Source organism: Balaenoptera acutorostrata, chromosome 3 (genome assembly GCF_949987535.1).
Source record: "Balaenoptera acutorostrata chromosome 3, mBalAcu1.1, whole genome shotgun sequence".
NCBI lineage: Eukaryota > Metazoa > Chordata > Mammalia > Artiodactyla > Balaenopteridae > Balaenoptera > Balaenoptera acutorostrata.
Window position 1 is genome coordinate 116,585,772 of NC_080066.1, and position 18,234 is coordinate 116,604,005.

The 18,234-nt window shown below is 44.6% G+C and overlaps 1 protein-coding gene and 1 non-coding gene across 4 annotated transcripts in view; both read right to left on the minus strand.

Moving 5' to 3' along the window:
* EAPP (E2F associated phosphoprotein) overlaps positions 1–18,234 on the minus strand; it is a 57,160-nt gene that overhangs the window by 11,843 nt on the left and 27,083 nt on the right. Inside the window, exons 1-6 of one of the 3 annotated variants that reach the window (XM_057542006.1) lie at positions 14,865–15,015; positions 14,059–14,145; positions 8,163–8,384; positions 4,624–4,805; positions 3,447–3,542; positions 2,319–2,436 (exon numbers count right to left, since the gene is read on the minus strand). In XM_057542006.1, coding sequence (XP_057397989.1) covers positions 2,319–2,436; positions 3,447–3,542; positions 4,624–4,805; positions 8,163–8,236 — 470 coding nt within the window. In that variant the 5' untranslated portion in view covers positions 8,237–8,384; positions 14,059–14,145; positions 14,865–15,015. Of the gene's footprint in view, positions 1–2,318; positions 2,437–3,446; positions 3,543–4,623; positions 4,806–8,162; positions 8,385–14,058; positions 14,146–14,864; positions 15,016–18,234 lie in introns of those variants that run through there. The other 2 variants (XM_057542007.1, XM_057542005.1) reach the window with 2 other exon arrangements.
* Positions 14,657–14,820, minus strand: LOC130707774 (U1 spliceosomal RNA). The gene has a single exon (XR_009007804.1). It is a non-coding gene; the product is annotated as a U1 spliceosomal RNA (small nuclear RNA).

The following is an 18,234-nucleotide window of genomic DNA, read 5'->3' on the forward strand; positions in this document are numbered from 1 at the left end:
GTAGGACTCAAGGGTTTGCATTTCATTCTCACCAGGTGATTCTGAAGCACAGCTAGGTTAGGGAAAAATAGTGGTAAGTTGCCCAGCTTTCACTTTTATGATAAATCAGCCTTTATCAAATCAAATTTGAAAATGAGTATGGAGTTTCCTCTTAGGATGATGAAAATGGTTTGAAATAAACATAGGTAGTGGTTGCACAACATTGTGAATATACTAAATACCACTAAATTGTTTGCCTTAAAATGGTTAACATTATGTCATGTGAATTTTACCTCAACTTTAAAAAATCAAATTTGTATACCGTATGCTAACGCATGTATATGGAATCAAAAAAAAAAAAAAAAAATGGGGACTTCCCTGGTGGCACAGTGGTTAAGAATCCGCCTGCCAATGCACAGGACACAGGTTCGAGCCCTGGTCCGGGAAGATCCCACATGCTGCAGAGCAGCTAAGCCCATCCACCACAACTACTGAGCCTGTGCTCTAGAGCCCGCAAGCCACAACTACTGAGCCCACGTGCCACAACTACTGAAGCCTGCGCGCCTAGAGTCCATGCTCCGCAACAAGGGTAGCCACCGCAATGAGAAGCCTGCGCACCACAACGAAGAGTAGCCCCTGCTCACCGCAACTAGAGGAAGCCTGCGCGCAGCAACAAAGACCCAACGCAGCCATAAATTAATTAATTAATTAATTAATTATTTTAAAAAAGGTACTGATGAACCTAGGGGCAGGGCAGGAATAAAGACGTAGACATAGGGCTTCCCTGGTGGCGCAGTGGTTGAGAATCTGCCTGCTAATGCAGGGGACACGGGTTCGAGCCCTGGTCTGGGAAGATCCCACATGCCGCAGAGCGGCTGGGCCCGTGAGCCACAATTACTGAGCCTGCGCGTCTGGAGCCTGTGCTCCGCAACAAGAGAGGCCGTGACAGTGAGAGGCCCGCGCACCGTGATGAAGAGTGGCCCCCGCTTGCCACAACTAGAGAAAGCCCTAGCACAGAAACGAAGACCCAACATAGCAATCAATCAATCAATCAATTAATCAATAAAAAAATAAATCTTTAAAAAAAAAAAAAAGACGTAGACATAGAGAATGAACTTGAGGACATGGCGGGAGGAAGCTGGGGCAAAGTGAGAGTAGCATTGACATATATACACTACCAAATGTAAAATAGCTAGTGGGAAGCTGCTGCATAGCACAGGGAGATCAGCTCGGTGCTTTGCGTCCACCTAGAGGGGTGGGATAGGGAGGGTGGGAGGGAGATGCAAGAGGGAAGGGATATGGGGATATGTGTATACATATAGCTGATTCACTTTGTTATACAGCAGAAACTAACACAACATTGTAAAGCAATTATAGTCTAATACAGATCTATAAAAAAATTTAAAAATTAAAAAAATATCAAATTTGTAAATAGTTAAAAACAACAATTCAAGCATTCAAGTAGAAAACATAACATCCACTGTTTATCCACATAAACTTTTTTTTTTTTTTGGCAGTACCATGGCATGCAGGATCTTAGTTCCCCAACCAGGAATTGAACCCGTGACCCCTGAAATGGAAGCACGGAGTCCTAACCACTGGACCGCCAGGGAATTCCCCACATAAACTCTTAATCTCCAAGTAATTTTAAATTGTTTATTTGAAAAAAATCAGTTTTGTTTCTTAAAGGGAGAGACTGACTAGCTATAGCAGTCTGAATTCAACAACAGTTTTTAAAAATCCAATGCCCTAAAGAATGTATGTATGTGTATAACTGAGTCACTATGCTGTACAGCAGAAATTAGCACAACACTGTAAATCACCTATACTTCAATTATAAATAAGTAAATAAATATTTTTAAAAATAAATTAAAAACCGGGCTTCCCTGGTGGCGCAGTGGTTGAGAATCTGCCTGCCAATGCAGGGGACACGGGTTCGAGCCCTGGTCTGGGAAGATCCCACATGCCGCGGAGCAGCTGGGCCCGTGAGCCACAATTACTGAGCCTGCGCATCTGGAGCCTGTGCTCCGCAACAAGAGAGGCTGCGACAGTGAGAGGCCCGCTCACCGCGATGAAGAGTGGCCCCCGCTTGCCACAACCAGAGAAAGCCCTCGCACAAAAACGAAGACCCAACACAGCCAAAAATAAATAAATAAATAAATAAATAAATAAATAACCAATGGTCTGACTGAAATTTGCTTTTCATTTTTAAAATAAACTATTCAGCAATTTTTACGCAAAGTTTATGCATGTCTGTATAAACTCAAAATGTGAATATAGCGAAAATCATCTTTTAATCATTTTTCCTAAAGATTCTAATTTTAAATTTAAGTTCTTACCCTCTTCTTTGTGCATCAACCCAGGCCTGATCTCTGTCATCTTTTTCAGGATCATATAGTAATTCATCATTTGTCGGAATTCTGTGTTGTTTCTTCTTCTTTTTCTTGGTCACCTGTGCTAGTTTTGAAAATGTTAATGATATGGCTAAGTATCACGTCTAAAATCCACACCTCTTTTATACAAAATGAAGAAACCTGTTTCCTACGGTACATATTTTTTCGTTATATTTTCCTAAAAAAATATTTTAAACTATTCCTCCAAATAAAGTTCAGAACTGAGTTCAAATAATGAGACGTCAGTCTCAAAAAGGCCACTCAAAGTAAGTCAAGAATAGAAACTTTTTTTTTCGGCCATGCTGCACGGCCTGTGGGATCTTAGTTCCCTGGCCAGGGATCGAACCTGGGCCCTGGCAGTGGAAGTGCAGAGTCCCAACCACTGGACCACCAGGGGAGTCCCTAGAAACTATTTTTATGTCTTAAATTCTCCATAAGTTCTCATACATAAAATGCTATTGAAATCAGAACAAAAATGAATGAAAAAAAAAACTATGGTCAACCACATACACTAGACCTACTTGGGCAGGTCAATGTTAATGTAACAACATATAAAAATATAAAATTGTTTACCATATAAATTTGTTATTTGTGTATTCCATCATAATTACTGATATAATTAAGTTAGTTTTAGCTCTTGTCATTGTGTTCAACTTTGCTCAAATTTATACAAAATCAATTCCAAAGAACAGAGAGGTTGATTTAAAAAAAGCAGCAAGTTAGGGAAAATTCTGCAAGAGAGTAAAATCTAGAAACTATCTGCAGTTGTGAAAGCAAATGTTGCTGTGCTAAAGAACCTGAAGGAAGAGGGGGCCAAGAGCCCTGAGGAAAGAGGTACTGAGTCAGGACACACTCTTCCTCTCCCCAGACGTGCCTCTGCAGCACCACCCTCAGTCCCTGTCCTCAGGTGCGTCCCCATCTGTTCTTATGCGCAATCCTGCTTTTGTTTTCACATCAACTGCCTGCAATTTCTTAAAAGATGAAACTCAAAGGGAAAACCTAATATCAAATAATTGCTAGGTAAACCTTCCTTCATAAACTATAACTGCTAAACCTGGTAAACATGTTACTTACCTGCTTTGTCTTCATCCTCAGAATCAGAATCAAAATATATATCATCATAGTACTTTGTCGGAGCTGTTCCAACTTTCCCATTTCCTGAGGAAGACCCTAGTCAAACCATAAGGGAAGTTTAAAAACTGAACCATACTGGATTGGCAAGGAAAAAAAACTCCATATATTCTTCCATCACTTCAAAGTGATATCAACTCATTCCCAATTTCATTTGGGTGGAAAAATACTTTCACATCAATGACTTACTGGATTTCTATGCCCTATGCAATTACAGAGAACTTCCCCTCCTTGAATAACTGTTCCAAATCATGAGAAAATTATTCTCTCTCCCTTCCCACAAAGAGACTGAAAGCATATATAAATAATGATAAAAGCACATCTAATTAAATAAAATAACCATATTTTCACATTGCCGGCATATATATCTCTACCTTTCAGCCATGCAGTATACTGTGGAGAACAGGAAATAAACATCTTGTTTTAAGGAACTTTAGAAGAAAGAGGATAAGAGCCCTACAAAGAGTCAGGCAGAATGAGTCAAGCACACATTCTTCCTCTCCTCAGCTGTGCCTAGTGCCATGACATCACCTACACTTATGCCATCAGATGCCTGCATCCCTAATTCTTCCTCTTAATTAACATCTGTTTTTGCTTTTATCATTATTACATATGCTTTCAATTCTTAACAGTTAATATATAGCATAACAACATGGAAACCAATTCTGAGGAGTCCTACCTTCACAAACAAGTTTTCGAGTCAGATATATTTTACATAGAAACCAAGTATCAAAATGAAGTATGTTTCATTACTTACTAAAATGAGACAGGAATTTGTGGTCACACATCATTCAATCTGCTATATCAGTGCTATATAACCTTAAATATACTTCTATAAGCTAGTGTGTCTTTTTTTCTTTTATCCTGAGGTAAAAATTACAAAAGGAAATTATACAAGTAAACAATGCTAAACAGTCTCTTTCCAGCAACACAAGAAAATTCTTCACTAGCAACGAAAGAAAACTACACTCAGGTTGCCAAGCACATTTATTCATTCATTCAATAAGTATTTACTGAGCACCTACTGAAAGTGCTGGGGGCATAACAGAGCACAAATAAGGGTCCCTGCCATTATGGAACTTAGAAAAATATCTATATGAATATCTAACTAAAAGTTTACCTGTTTCTAGAGAGGATAACTTGTCCTCCATTGTTTTTATGGTGGAATTTAATTCAGCTTCCATTTCTTTTTCAAATTCATCTTCACTAGAGGATTCACTTTCTCCAGTAAGACATTCTCTGATAAGTTTTCGTTTTTGGTCGGGAGTTCCATGTAAAAGCACATCCACCTCATCTTCAGAACTAGAACACATTTAAATCATAAAGAATATAAATATTAAAGAATTACAGGGCTTCCCTGGTGGCGCAGTGGTTGAGAATCTGCCTGCCAATGCAGGGGACACGGGTTCGAGCCCTAGTCTGGGAAGATCCCACATGCCGCGGAGCAACTGGGCCCGTGAGCCACAACTACTGAGCCTGCGCGTCTGGAGCCTGTGCTCCGCAACAAGAGAGGCCGCGACAGTGAAAGGCCCATGCACCGTGATGAAGAGTGGCCCCCGCTTGCTGCAACTAGAGAAAGCCCTCGCACAGAAATGAAGACCCAACACAGCCAAAAATAAATAAATAAATAAATAAATAAATAAATAAATAAATAAATAAAGAATTACAATAACTTCAAATGCCTATCATCTCACTGCCCAAAAAAATTTAAGTTTTATAAGGTTGCATTTGATTCAGCTATCATTACATACAGCTCTTCTCACTTAATAGTTCAACCATTTCTGCATATTTCCAAATATATTTTTTAATGTCTGTATAACATTTCCTCCTGCAGATGCTGTACAGTTATTTCTCTTCACTATTAAACATTACAATGAATATCTCTGTATATATAATTTTGTTTCTGTTAATTTCCTTAGGTTAAATGTCTAAAATTAGATGCAAACATCTTTCTGACTTCTAGAATTATCACACTACTTTCCAAGAGTACTGCACCAATTCATAATTCCATCAGCAATGAAAAATTTACCTCACAGAACTGGGAGTTTGTTTTAAACTCTGGATACTTAAATAAACTTAATATATGTAACAAATAGATAGCTAATACATCCACACAAAATGTAACAGACAGTAAGTAAATATTACAGTTTAAAAGGCATAGTGCTACAGAGAACTAAAAAGAGAGAGAGGGCTAAATTATATTCCAAATTCTCCTGAGCAATTTCTGCCAATTTCCTTGGCCTTTTGTGCCTGGGTTTCCCCATCAACAGCAGTATGACAGAATTAAACAAGATATCAGAAGGAATGAAATGTTACCAAGATGAAATGCCTAAGACTTTTCTACTATAATCAATAGTACACACATAACGTTCAATTATTCATGATCTGATGAACGGTTACAGACTATTCCTGGGTTTTGCTTCTCTATTTTTCTCTTCTACAACAATGCTTGTGAGCCTCAAGCAGAAGGTAAATAAGAAAAATACAATTCACACCAATCAATTTTGCTAATGATAGAGGCCTTATCCAGATTCTACTCCCAAGAAAATTCCCCATCTGACATTCCTCATCCTGACCAGCATGCTCCCTTTCTCCATTACCACTATATTCACTCAGGTCCTCGTAACTCTGCCTGTACCACCATGGCCTAAGGATCTCCAGGTCTCAAAACTCTTCTGCTTCATTCCACCCTTAACCCTGCTGCCAGAATGTTATTCCTAAAGAACTCTCATCACATCACTACCCAAATCCAAAAGAAAATCATCCATGACCAACACTTTAAGTACAGCATTCAAAAGAACCTTCCACAATCTGGTTTCAACCTATCTTTTCAGCCTTACCTCTATTACCCTTGAACTACCCCAGTACTCTTCAACTGAGGGGCAATTTTGCCCCCCACAGGGAACATGTGGCATAGCTAGAGATATTTTTGATTATCACAACTGGGAGGTGGGAGGAGGGGTTACTGGCTTCTAGTGGCATATTTACTGCCTGCTGTAAAAGAGGTGGATTCTCCAAGCTCAAGTGGTCCTCAGCCATGGTACCAACCCAATCAATGTGTACCACCCATCTGGGCCTCTCCATGTAACCCCTACAGGAGTTGGGAAGTAAGAGCAACCAACACAAACATGATGCTCATACTGGATGCTCTGCTGTCAGGTGTCTCCAACTCAGAAGACTCATGTGTTCTGCCAGCTTCCATGAAACAGTAATACGCTAAAAAGATTCGCTTCTAGGTATGGTAAAATCAAATCCTGAGAGACACCTCTTAAACACCTCTCTAAACAATCTCCCTTTTTAAAATGAGCATTCGATTCACAGCCTTGAGCAGGCAATACTGCCTAATAATACTGTTTTGTTTTCAAAGTATTTATTTTTACAGTTACCTTACCAGTGGCAACTGTCACAGGAATATAAAGCCTCTTTAAAGACATTTAACTACATGGGAATTCCCTGGTGGTCCAGTAGTTAGGACTCTGTGCTTCCACTGCTGGGGGCCCAGGTTCGATCCCTGGTCGGGGAACTAAGATCCTGTAAACCGTGAGGCAAAAAATAAGACATTTAACTATAAAAATGTAAATTAACTTAAAGAAAAAGATTAAATAAATAATAAGAGGGGTGAATACGGGGATGGTAATGGCAGAATAGCTCAAGTTCAGGAAACACTGAATCCAATCAAACTGAATTACTAATTGAGGCCTACTTTCACAAACTGGACCCATTAATTGAAACTCCTCATAAGGGAATCTTGGAATCCATCCTCACTCCCCACAACAGAAATCTTCACAGCAGTGTGATCTCCCATGCCTGTAACCCCGCCTCAGGATAATATAAGGAAACATTGTGACTGAAAGAAGGGCAGTTTCACTGAAAGCTTAGTTGGACAGAATGTTTTAAAGTTTATGAACAGGATCTGCTGACAGCTTAAAAAAATGGCTAAATTTTCCTGGAAATCTCTTGTCAACATAACTGCAATTTTCCTCCAGACAGGATTAATCTGTCCCTTCTGGAAATTCCCATAGAACTTCATCTGTGACTATCCCAGGTCATCTTCTTCTACAGTGGTCTTCTGAGATACAAGTTTACTTCCGAGACATATATCTTCCGAGATATATATATCTTATGTCCCCTACTTTACCGTTATACCTGTCAAAGACAAAAATCTTATGACTGACCTCTGTAGCCCACAGCAAGCATACAATAGGTGCTCAAAAAAAAAAGTTAAATACCCCTTTATTTCTGTTTATTGCAGTTTAGTCTTCATGATGGTCACTTCACAGTAAGTCCCATGTGCCTCACAACATACTCGTGATATACTTATTATACTTCCTTTTTATAGATGAGAAACCGACGATAAAGGACTTGCCTTCGGTCACAGTGCTAGTAGCTGCAGAAGCAGGATTCGATTTCACGGCTTTTGAATCTTAAGCGTAATTCCAGATTGTGCCCCTTCCCCGCGCCAGTGTCGGTCCCGCCTCCCCCGTGGCTACACGACCTCACCAGACCCCCTCGGCGTCCCACAGGCGACAGCGGAGCGCGACAGGGGCCCGAACCGCTGGACAGAGGATCCGTACGGGTCCGGCAAGCGCAGCGAGAGGGGGAGGCTGAGGCCTGGCCTCGGCCCGAAGCCTCGGGGACCGGGGTTGGGTAGGGGCCTACCTGCTCAAAGCCGGCTCCTCGTCACTAGGCTCTTCAACTGCGTAGGGGTCATAGTCATCTTGGAGGCGGTTCATGGCGGCCTGCCCCCTCCGATACCGTCCACAGGCGTCAGCAGAGTACCTGCTTTCTCCGCAGGTCCCTTTCCTAAAGCGCTCCAGCACAACTTCCGCCCGCACGTCCGCGCCCTCACTGCGCGCCTGCGCAGATCTTCCAAGCGAGGGGCTGGGGGAGGAAGCGGGGGAGGAGCCGGGAGAAGGGGCGGGGAGGGAGAGGGGGAGGGGCGTGGAGGGGGCGGGGGCGGGCGGGAGGGGAAGAGGAGGGGGAGGTGGCGGGGAGAGAAGTAAGTTTTATGTATATACATGTATGCATATATATATATATATATATATATATATATATATATATATATATATATATATATATATATGTTGTTTTGGCCGTGCCCTTTGGCTTGTGGAATCTTAGTTCCCTGACCAGGGATTGAACCCAGGCCCATAGCAGTGAAAGCACGGAGTCCTAACCACTGGACCGCCAGGGAACTCCCTTCCCTGGTTTTCAACTATTGCTCCAACCCAACTCTTTTGCGAGGTACAATACTCTCCCATGAGTCACAGTGATGTGAAGGAGGCACCTGTTGGGGAACCCATTTTTCCTTTTCTGAGAATTGTGGCCCTCCTCAAGGATGTGCCCTTACATCCATATTCATTCTGATCCACAAAAGTTGAGTCACTACTTATTTACTCCCATAAACTTAAAATTCAGAATTAGAGACTCTGGGACTTCCCTGGTGGTGCAGAGGTTAAGAATCCGCCTGCCAATGCAGGGGACACGGGTTAGAGCCCTGGTCCGGGAGGATCCCACATGCCGCGGAGAACTAAGCCTGTGGACCACAGCTACTGAGCTTGAGCTCTAGAGCCCGCGAGCCACAACTACTGAGCCTACATGTCGCAATTACTGAAGCCCGTGCGCCTAGGGCCCGTGCTCAGCAACAAGATAAGACACCGCAACGAGAAGCCCACGCACTGCAATGAAGAGTAGCTCCTGCTCGCCACTAGAGAAAGCCCCCGCAGCAACAAAGACCCAATGCAGCCAAAAATATAAACAAATAAATAAACGAATTTATTAAAAAAAAAAAAAAAAAAGAATTAGAGATTCTAAGGAGTGGGCTGTAATCCTACAACTGGTAACAGAACAAGTAAACTCAGGGGCTGAGCCTGCCATTTTTGGTGGCTGTTTGGGGGTTACATATGCTAATGACGAGCAAGCAAAGAAAAGCAGGAGTATGTAGCAAACTGAAACAGAGAGGCTTTCCCTGAGCCCCTTGTCAAAAACTGTAAGCCCTCAACCCCACCCTCTTCTCTCCATCCCATCTTTTCTATCCCTAAATCCACTTTTCCCCCTTCAACTCCATGTTACTTATTTGTTTGCTTACTTCTGTCTCCCTCTTCCATTTCTCTATTGCTGCACAAAAACATCACCCCAAAACTTAAGAGCTTTAAAACAAAAACACTCATCTATTTTTATCCAAATCTGCAATTTTGAAAGGCATTACTCTGATCCCCAATATCTAGGATCTCGGGTTGGACTAAAACCTGAGCATGTCTCTTTTCCATGCATCGTTCTCCACAAAGCCTTGGGCTTCTGTTGAAGGAGATGATTGGTGGGCTGTGACCACTCGCTGATCTTTGAGCTGGACTCAGGCAATCAAGGTTCCTCATCTGCTCCCCTATCCTTGCAAGGTACACTCTGCCTCCTGTTCCCCTCCTGTTCCTCCCCTGTTCGGACAGTGGGAGCTGTCCAAATGATGAAGCCTTGAGGGAGTAGGGTGTTGTTGAGACCATCTGGACAGTATACCTGACAACCCAGTTAAGGCTTCTGTATAAACTTTTAAGAATTGGCTGGGGGACTTCCCTGGTGGCACAGTGGATAAGACTCTGCACTCCCAATGCAGGGGGCCCATGTTCGATCCATGGTCAGGGAACTAGATCCCACATGCATGCCACAACTAAGGAGCCAGCGAGCTGTAAATAAGGAGCCCACCTACTGCAACTAAGACCCAGCACAACCAAAATAAAATTTTTTTAAAAAGAGACCTTTAAAAAAAAAAAAAAGAATTGGCTGCCAGGGATGGAGATCTTCTACTCTTTCAGCGCCCAAGACAATCCTAGTAAGTTCCCTTGCCTCTTAAACCTGCCCTCTACCAACTTAGAGTGGCCTGCCTCTTTCTTTACTCTCTCCTTAGTGAGGGAGGGGAGTCAGTTTGTAAACCAGCAGCTTCCTCACAACATGGCAGCCCCAGAGTTGTCAGCCTTCTCACTCACAGCTCAAGTCTCCCACACAGGGTTCTCAGAGGCCCAGAAGGAAGCTGCAAGCCTTCTGCTGACCTAACCTCAGAATCCCCCGAACATTACTTTGACCTTGTTCTGTTGGTCAGCCTAGTCACTAAGTCCAGATTCCAGGAGAGGGGTAGATACACCTCTCAATGGGCAGAGTAGCTGGGATATAAAAGGTCTCAGTTTACAGTCTTAAAAATTGTGTTTGGAATTCCCTGGTGGTCCGGTTTTCAGGACTCCGCGCTTCCACTTCAGGGGGCCCACGTTCAATCTCTGGTCGGAGAGCTAAGATCCTGCAAGATGCCTGGCACGGCCCAAAAAAATAAACAAAAGTGTGTTTGTCTCACCGTCTAAAAACAAAATGAGAGTTCAATGGATTAAACGGACTATTTCAGAACTCGTGAATTGACTATTAAACATAATCGTCTATTTTTTACAAATTTTAAGTGTTTTAAATGTTTCAAGTGTTTTAAAATACTTTGTGGGGGAGTTCCCTGGTGGCCTAGCGGAGTCAGGCTTTCACTGCCTGACCCAGGGTTCAGTCCCTGGTCGGGGAACTGAGATACCATAAGCCACGCGGCACGGCCAAAATAAAATAAAAAACTTTTGTGTTTGCCGGTATTATATACTTAACTCCAGCACTGCACAATTTACGAAGTGGAAGAAGTTTGTAGTAATACTTTGCCCTGTTTACTTCAATGTTAAAATTTTGACTTTTTTTCCTTTAGGTTTCACCAGGTTTAGTTGTTGTGTGTTTTGAAGCAGTTCATGTGTTGAAGTAGTTGATGAGACGCTAACTCAAGAGGACGCCACGAACAAAACGATCGCTTTTAAGTTGACTGGGGAAATCTTACTACGTAAATGCTTAATGGGGGTGGGGAGGAGGGAAAGGTCCTCATAATAACCATGCCAGTGGGGATGAGTTCGGTCGGGCTGCGAAACCAAAACCAGAAGGTGAGACCAGACCCGAGCCCCGACTCACACCCTCAAATCCCTGACGCCAGGCGCCCCGAACTCCAGCCGTCCCCATCGCCCCTCCGGGTCCCGACTCTTCGCCGCGCACCCACGCCCCCCGGACCACCAACGGCGACGTGTCTCCGCTGGGAATTAGAAGGTCCCACATCCACCACAGAGGACATGGCGCACATCTAGAGAAACCAGGAGGTCAAGGAAACCTGCCCTAGGCTCCTCGAGGCCACACAAGCTCAAGAGAAAGTAACAAACTAGGAACCCGCCTGAGGGCTAATTACCCCCAAACATAGTGATTTCTCAATGGAAATGACAAGGTTCACTCGACCTCTCTGCCTTTTTCTCTACCGTGAAAGACATATTGACCTACCTCACAGGGGTGTTGTGAGGATTAATAAATGTTGGTACAGTGCTTTAGAAATGTGAAGATGCTGTGTAAATGCTAAAAAATAGCAAGTTCAGAGCAAAAAGCTACACAGTTTTTCACACATCCGTCAGCGAATGTGTTTCTACCGAGGTGGCCTTTTTCTGGGAAGGAAGTACAGTGGAAAGTACATCCCTTGGCCCTTTGGTTTACTGACGGGGTGGGCGGAGACAGGAAGCAGCAATTGTGTGTTGCACATGAGTGTGGGGAGGGGGAGGGGTGCTTACTAAATACGTGTATTAGTGAGTTGATGACTGTCCAGGGGTCTTCTCACTAACAAAACGTACAGATCAGGGAAAGAATGTATGCTAACTCCGTCGAGGTCATACGGGAGGGCTTTACTTCGTACGTCCAGAACAATTGAGAGGTTGATTCCACAGCTCACTGCTAGTCCCTGATAAAAATAGCCAGCCCTGGTGAGTTGTGGCATTCATAAAACTTCTTAACCCTCTCCTGCCTGAGGGCCGCAAAGGTGCGACGGGAAGACGCCTAGTGGGAGAGACAAGCCAGCAGTGGACAGTCTGGGGTTGCCCTCGGATGATGCTTTATGCTCTGGGACGGAGGAAGAGGAGCAACCCAGGCTGTGGGAATGGCCTGTGGAGTCAACGCTGGTTGCGGTGGGAAGCAAGGGACTGAGGGATTAGGAGTTTATGCGGTGAGAGTGGAGGACGGCAGGAGAGGAAATCTGTGAGAAAAAAGAAAGTGTGTCAAGCCTACCTGCAGGTCAGTGAGGCTGCAACTGGGTGAGAAAGTGTATACAATATTCTTAATGTTCCGTAGTGAAACTATGTAAGTTGAGGTCAAAATGATGTTTTTCTTCCGGTGGGGAGGGGGGGTGTTTAAGAGGAAAACTGCCGAGAGGCGCAGAGCTGTTCAATACTGTAAAAATAAGAAGTGAGGGTCTTCCCTGGTGGCGCAGTGGTTAAGAATCCGCCTGCCAATGCAGGGGACACGGGTTCGAGCCCTGGACCGGGAAGATCGCACCTGCTGCGGAGCAACTAAGCCCGAGTGCCACAACTACGGAGCCGGTGCTGCCCAACAAGAGAAGCCACCGCAGTGAGAAGCCCCCGCTCGCCGCAACTAGAGAAAGCCCGCGTGCAGCAACGAAGACCCGACGCAACCAAAAATAAAAAAAAATAAATTTATAAAAAATAAAAAGTGAAATTCTGTGTTTCGCTGCTTCTGGATAGAAGAGTATCAGTATCAGCTCACCAACCCTCGGCTCGGACATTCCCGATGACATAGAAAAAGCGGAGCCCGGGTTCGAGACCTGGTCGGGGAAGATTCCTCATGCCACGGAGCAACTAAGCCCGTGCACCGCAACTACTGAGCCTGCGCTCTAGAGCACGCGAGCCGCAACTGCTGAGCCCACGTGGCTAGAGCCCATGCTCCGCAACAAGAGAAACCACTGCAATGAGAAGCCCCCTGCTCACCACAGCTAGAGCAGGCTCGCGCGCAACAAAGAAGACCGAACGCAGCGAAAAATAATATATATATATCTATAAACTCAGTTTTATAGATTAGATACATAGAGCAAATTGGGGCTGCCAAGGGTGGATACTGTGGGAGGTTGATAAAATTTGTGGTAGGGCATGTCAAAAGGTACAAATCCCAGTCCTAAGTAACTCATGAGGACATAATACACAGCATGATGACGAAGGTTTAAAAAAAATAAATCAAAAAAAATAAACCTACAAAAAACAGGAGAGCACAAACGCAGTCCCCCACTACCGTGAATTATGCACTTGCGTTTCCTACACTTGGGGAAATCACAATGGTCAACATGCGCAGTGCAATGGATAAGCCTGGCTCTGGTTATGATTAATCGTACCTGGACTCAAAGCGAAACGCTGCTGAGAACGTTTGTTTTGTTTTTAAGCCTGACATCAGTAAGTTTTACACGTATGCGTATATAGACACGTATGTTTCGCTATCGGCATCCTATTTTCCCAACCGGAGACTGAAGCCAGGTCTATGGCAGTGGAAGTAAACAGTCGTCACTACTGGGCTCTCAGGGAAGACCGTGGTTTCTTTTCTTCTATTCATTAAACTAAGTCATTCTTAACATTGTAATAACAGGTTCCGGTATACAGCTTCTGATGGTTCTCCGTCGGCCGTTACTTTAACATATCGAATATAACGTTCTACACTGTAAACCTTGGTTACTTACCTATTTTACATGTAGTATTCTGTCTCTCGTAAGTCCCATACTCCCAACTTAGTTCTCCGTAACTCTGTTTCCGAGGGCGGTGGGGGTCTGTTTTACAGAAAGTAAGCAGAACATACATATATCACTTGCCGGATTTCTCAAGAGGTGGCGTAACCGACATTTTACACACGTTTAATTTTCTTGGTATATATAATAAGCTGCTTTCGCTCACACTACGGCAAACGGCAGAATGTACTACCGTTTATTCTGTGCTCTGTACGGGCTCACTTCTGCACTACCATACGACGCTCAGACTGTTAACGAACACCCCCCCACCAAGCCCAATAATGGAGAACGCCCAGCAGTTAGGAAAACAATATTCTACACAGACAAACCACCGTTGAACTGCGGTTCATTGCACAGCTGAGAACACTGCAGTCTCTCCACACCAGCGCAGTAGACAACTTCGGTGGAAAATAAACGATAGCAAAATGTTACAGCACTTGCAACCACCCGTGAATCTTAGAGTAAAGACCGGAAGCCAATATCGCAGTGCTGTATGATAGTCATTGCTCAGTGAACGGCAGAAACAGGTCTGTTATTCAACCGACACAAACACCAGGGGAAAGCGCGAACGCAGTCCCCCACTACCACAAATTATGCAGTCGAGTTTCCCACATTTGGGGAAATCGCAGGGGTCAGCACATCCGGAGTGCAATGGATAAGCCTCGCCCTGGGAAAACCACCTTCGTGATCATGGTATCTCCCCTGCCAGGTAAGTATGAGTCTCCCGCCCACCCTCGCACCACACCCTCGCGATCGCCCACCTCTTCACGCACGCTTACTTCCCTCACGCCCTCTCCGCGCCCTCCGCCCCTGCATGCCCCGCGCTCCGGCATCGCGCACCCCGGGAACAGCCTCGCGAGTCCTCGGCTGTCCACACGCAGGACGCGGAAGCCCAGCCGGAGTGGGACCAGCAGCTTCTGCGCGCCTCTCTATCTGCATACGCCACGCCCCTCTCCGGAAGTCCCGCCCCTCTAGTCTTTCCCCAAGCCGACTGAGGACAGTAGCGAGAACGCAGAAGGGATCTGCTCAAGAGTCTTCGACTTAAAATGAACATTAGGTTCTTGTTTAAAGTCAGATTGAGGGGTTTCACTTTTCGCACCGTCTATGTCTAACCTTTTCCCCATTGGGAAATCGCTCTGTTTGGGGGCAGTTAGCCCTCAGGCGGCTTTCTAGTCTGTTACTTTCTCTTTGGCTTGTGCGGCCTCGAGGAGTTTAGGGCAGGTTTCCTTGATCTCCAGGTTTCTCTAGATATGACCCAAGCGGAGTGGGACCAGCAGCCTCTGTGCGCCTCCTCATCTACATACGCCACGCCCCTGCCGGGACCTTTTCGGCGTCCCGTTCTTTCCCGCGGGAGATAACGGACCTACTAATTCCCGACCGAGATGCGCCGGTATCTCCGGAGGGAGGGCGTGGGCGAGCGGCGACGAGTCGGGACCTGGAGGGGGGACCCGGGAAGACAGGAGCTCGCGGCGCCCGGCGCCCTGCAGTTCAGGAGCAGGTCGGAGCTCGGGTGTGGTCTCACCTTCCTTTCAGTGAAAATGACACGGAACAGAACGTCAATCAAATGTTAAATAACATGAAACATGAAACGTCATCAGTTTAACAGGAAATTGTTTTAGTCCTCATCCATGATCTTTCGTTCAGATTATGTAGAATCGAATCTTGCAACAGCAGAGAAAAACGAACAGAGACTATCAGGGCAAAGTGTTCCTGCAAGGGGTAGATGTGTGGGCCGGGAAGGGGTGTTGAATGGTCTCCGAAAATCGAATGCACGGAAATGTCGCGTTTTCGTCCTGAGGGACTAGGCGGCCTCTTTCAGCCGCCCGGATTTGTCTTTTCCTCTTCCATACGTGAAGATTCTTTCTCGAGATCAAGTGGATCCTCCCCAGACGGGAACAAAACGATTCAACTATTGTGTGTCGACTTCCCGTGGACCTTGTGCTGCGTTATACTATTGTGGTCGGTGCTACGGAGCAAAGCGAGGCTAGACACAGGACTGGAGACTATAGGGTCAGGGAAGGTTTCCTGAGGTCCTAACTGCGAAAAGATCAGAGGAAACGTATTGTAGCACCCTTTTTTCTTTTTCTTTTTTTTGGCTGCGCCGTGGGGCATGCGGGATCTTAGCTCCCCAACCAGGGATGGAACCCACGCCCAGCGGCAGTGGAAGCGGGGAGGCTTAACCACACCACTGGACCGCCAGGGAAGTCCTAAGCACCCTTTTCTGATTACTGGTTGTCTCAGGAAGTTTCCTTTCTTAGTGTGTATTTCCTAAAAATAGAGCATTTTCTTATCTAACCCCAGGATAATTATAAAAATCAAGAAATTAACATGGATGCACTATTATTATTTACTCTATAAACATTATTCCATTTCTATCAATTGTCTCAGGAATGTCCTTTATAGCAAAGGAAAATTCAAAATCACATGTTGCATTCTGTATCCTGTCTCTTTAACCCATTTTAATCTGAAATAATCCCCAGGCCCCTCGTTTTATTTCATTATGCCGGCATTTTTGAAAATTACAGGCCAGTTATTTTGTAGAATATCCTTGGTTTTTAGGTTGTCCTGTATTCACATTCAAGTGTGCATTTTTGACACGTAGATGACATAAATGGTACTGTATCTGTTTACATGTTGACCTATGTCCCTCCAAAAATATATATATATATGTTGAAATCCTAACCCCTGATACCTATGAATGCGACCTTATTTGGAAGTAGAATCTTTGCACATACAATCAAGTTAAGGTGAGGTCAGTACAGTGGGCCCTAATCCAATATGAATATTGTCCTTATAAGAGGAAAATGCCATGTAAGGACAGAGACACGTAGGGATAACGCCACGTGAGGACAAAGCACAGATTGGAGTGATGTAGCTGCAAGCTAAGGATTGACTGTCACCACTAGAAGCAAGGAAGAAGCAAGGAAAGATTCTACCCAGAATCTCGGAGGGAGCATGGCCCTGCTGACACCTTGAGTTTGGACTTGTAGCTTCCAGAACTGTGAGAGAATAAATTTCTGTTGTTTTAAACCACCCAGATTGTGGTACTTTATTATGACAGCCCTATCAAATTAATCCAGTGTCCTCCTCTGGGCATCACACTGCAGGCACGTGAAGTCAGTTTGTTCAGTTGTTGGTGGTGTTAACATTGATTACTTGGTGAAGGTGGTGTATCAGTTATCCACTGCTGTGTAACAAACTACCCTAAAACTTAGTGATTTAAAATAGTGACCATGTTATTTGCTCACCATTCTTTGGGTCAGCAACTGCAGCTGGGCTGAGCCGGGCAGTTCTGCAGCTCTGATGTAGGACCACTCGTGCAGCTGCAGTCAGCTCGTGGGACAGTGGGGCGGGTCAGTCTGAGGGCCCTCAGTTGACATGATTCATCTTCACTCCCGTAATTTCATCCTCCAATAGGCTAAGTCAGGCTTCTTCTCATGGTGGTCTCAGGACAGCAGGTGAGAGCGACTCCCAACGAGCAACTGTTTTTCAGTCTTCTGCTTCCATCGCATTTACTAATGTTCCATTAGCCAAAGCAAGTCACATAGCCAAGCCCAGAGTCAACATGGGAGGGTGCTGCAGAAGAACATGGTACCGGGGCCAGTATTGTAACCCTCTGCCACTGGGGGTGTTCACCAGGTTTGCCCCTCGTAATTATTAAGTAATTTGTGTGGAGGTAATTGAGGATATGTAAATATCCGTTACAAAACCTTAACCCAATAGTTTTTAGTATCCACTGTTGACTTGCATTATGGTTGCCAAATGTTGATTTTCTAATTCTGTCCTTCATTCCACATTTCTGAGTTGGCATTCTGTTGTAAGGAAGAAGTTTCCTTCCTTCCCTATGTAATCAACGTGAACTCATGGCTGTGTTTAGTTGTCTATAATCCATGACTGTTTTCATTTATTTTGATGTTTGGTTGTTCTCATACTGGGCCTATGAAAGACCCTTCAGGTTGGCTACTGTGTCCTTCTGACATGTCCATATAATTTTTGGAGCATTTTCTGGCACAAGATATTCCAGGCTCATCTTGTACCTTCCCTGACTCCTGGAAATCATCTGTTTCTCCAAAGAGCCCTGGTTCTTTTTAGTGGAGAATGACATTTAGAAAGCAGGATCAGGACAGTGGG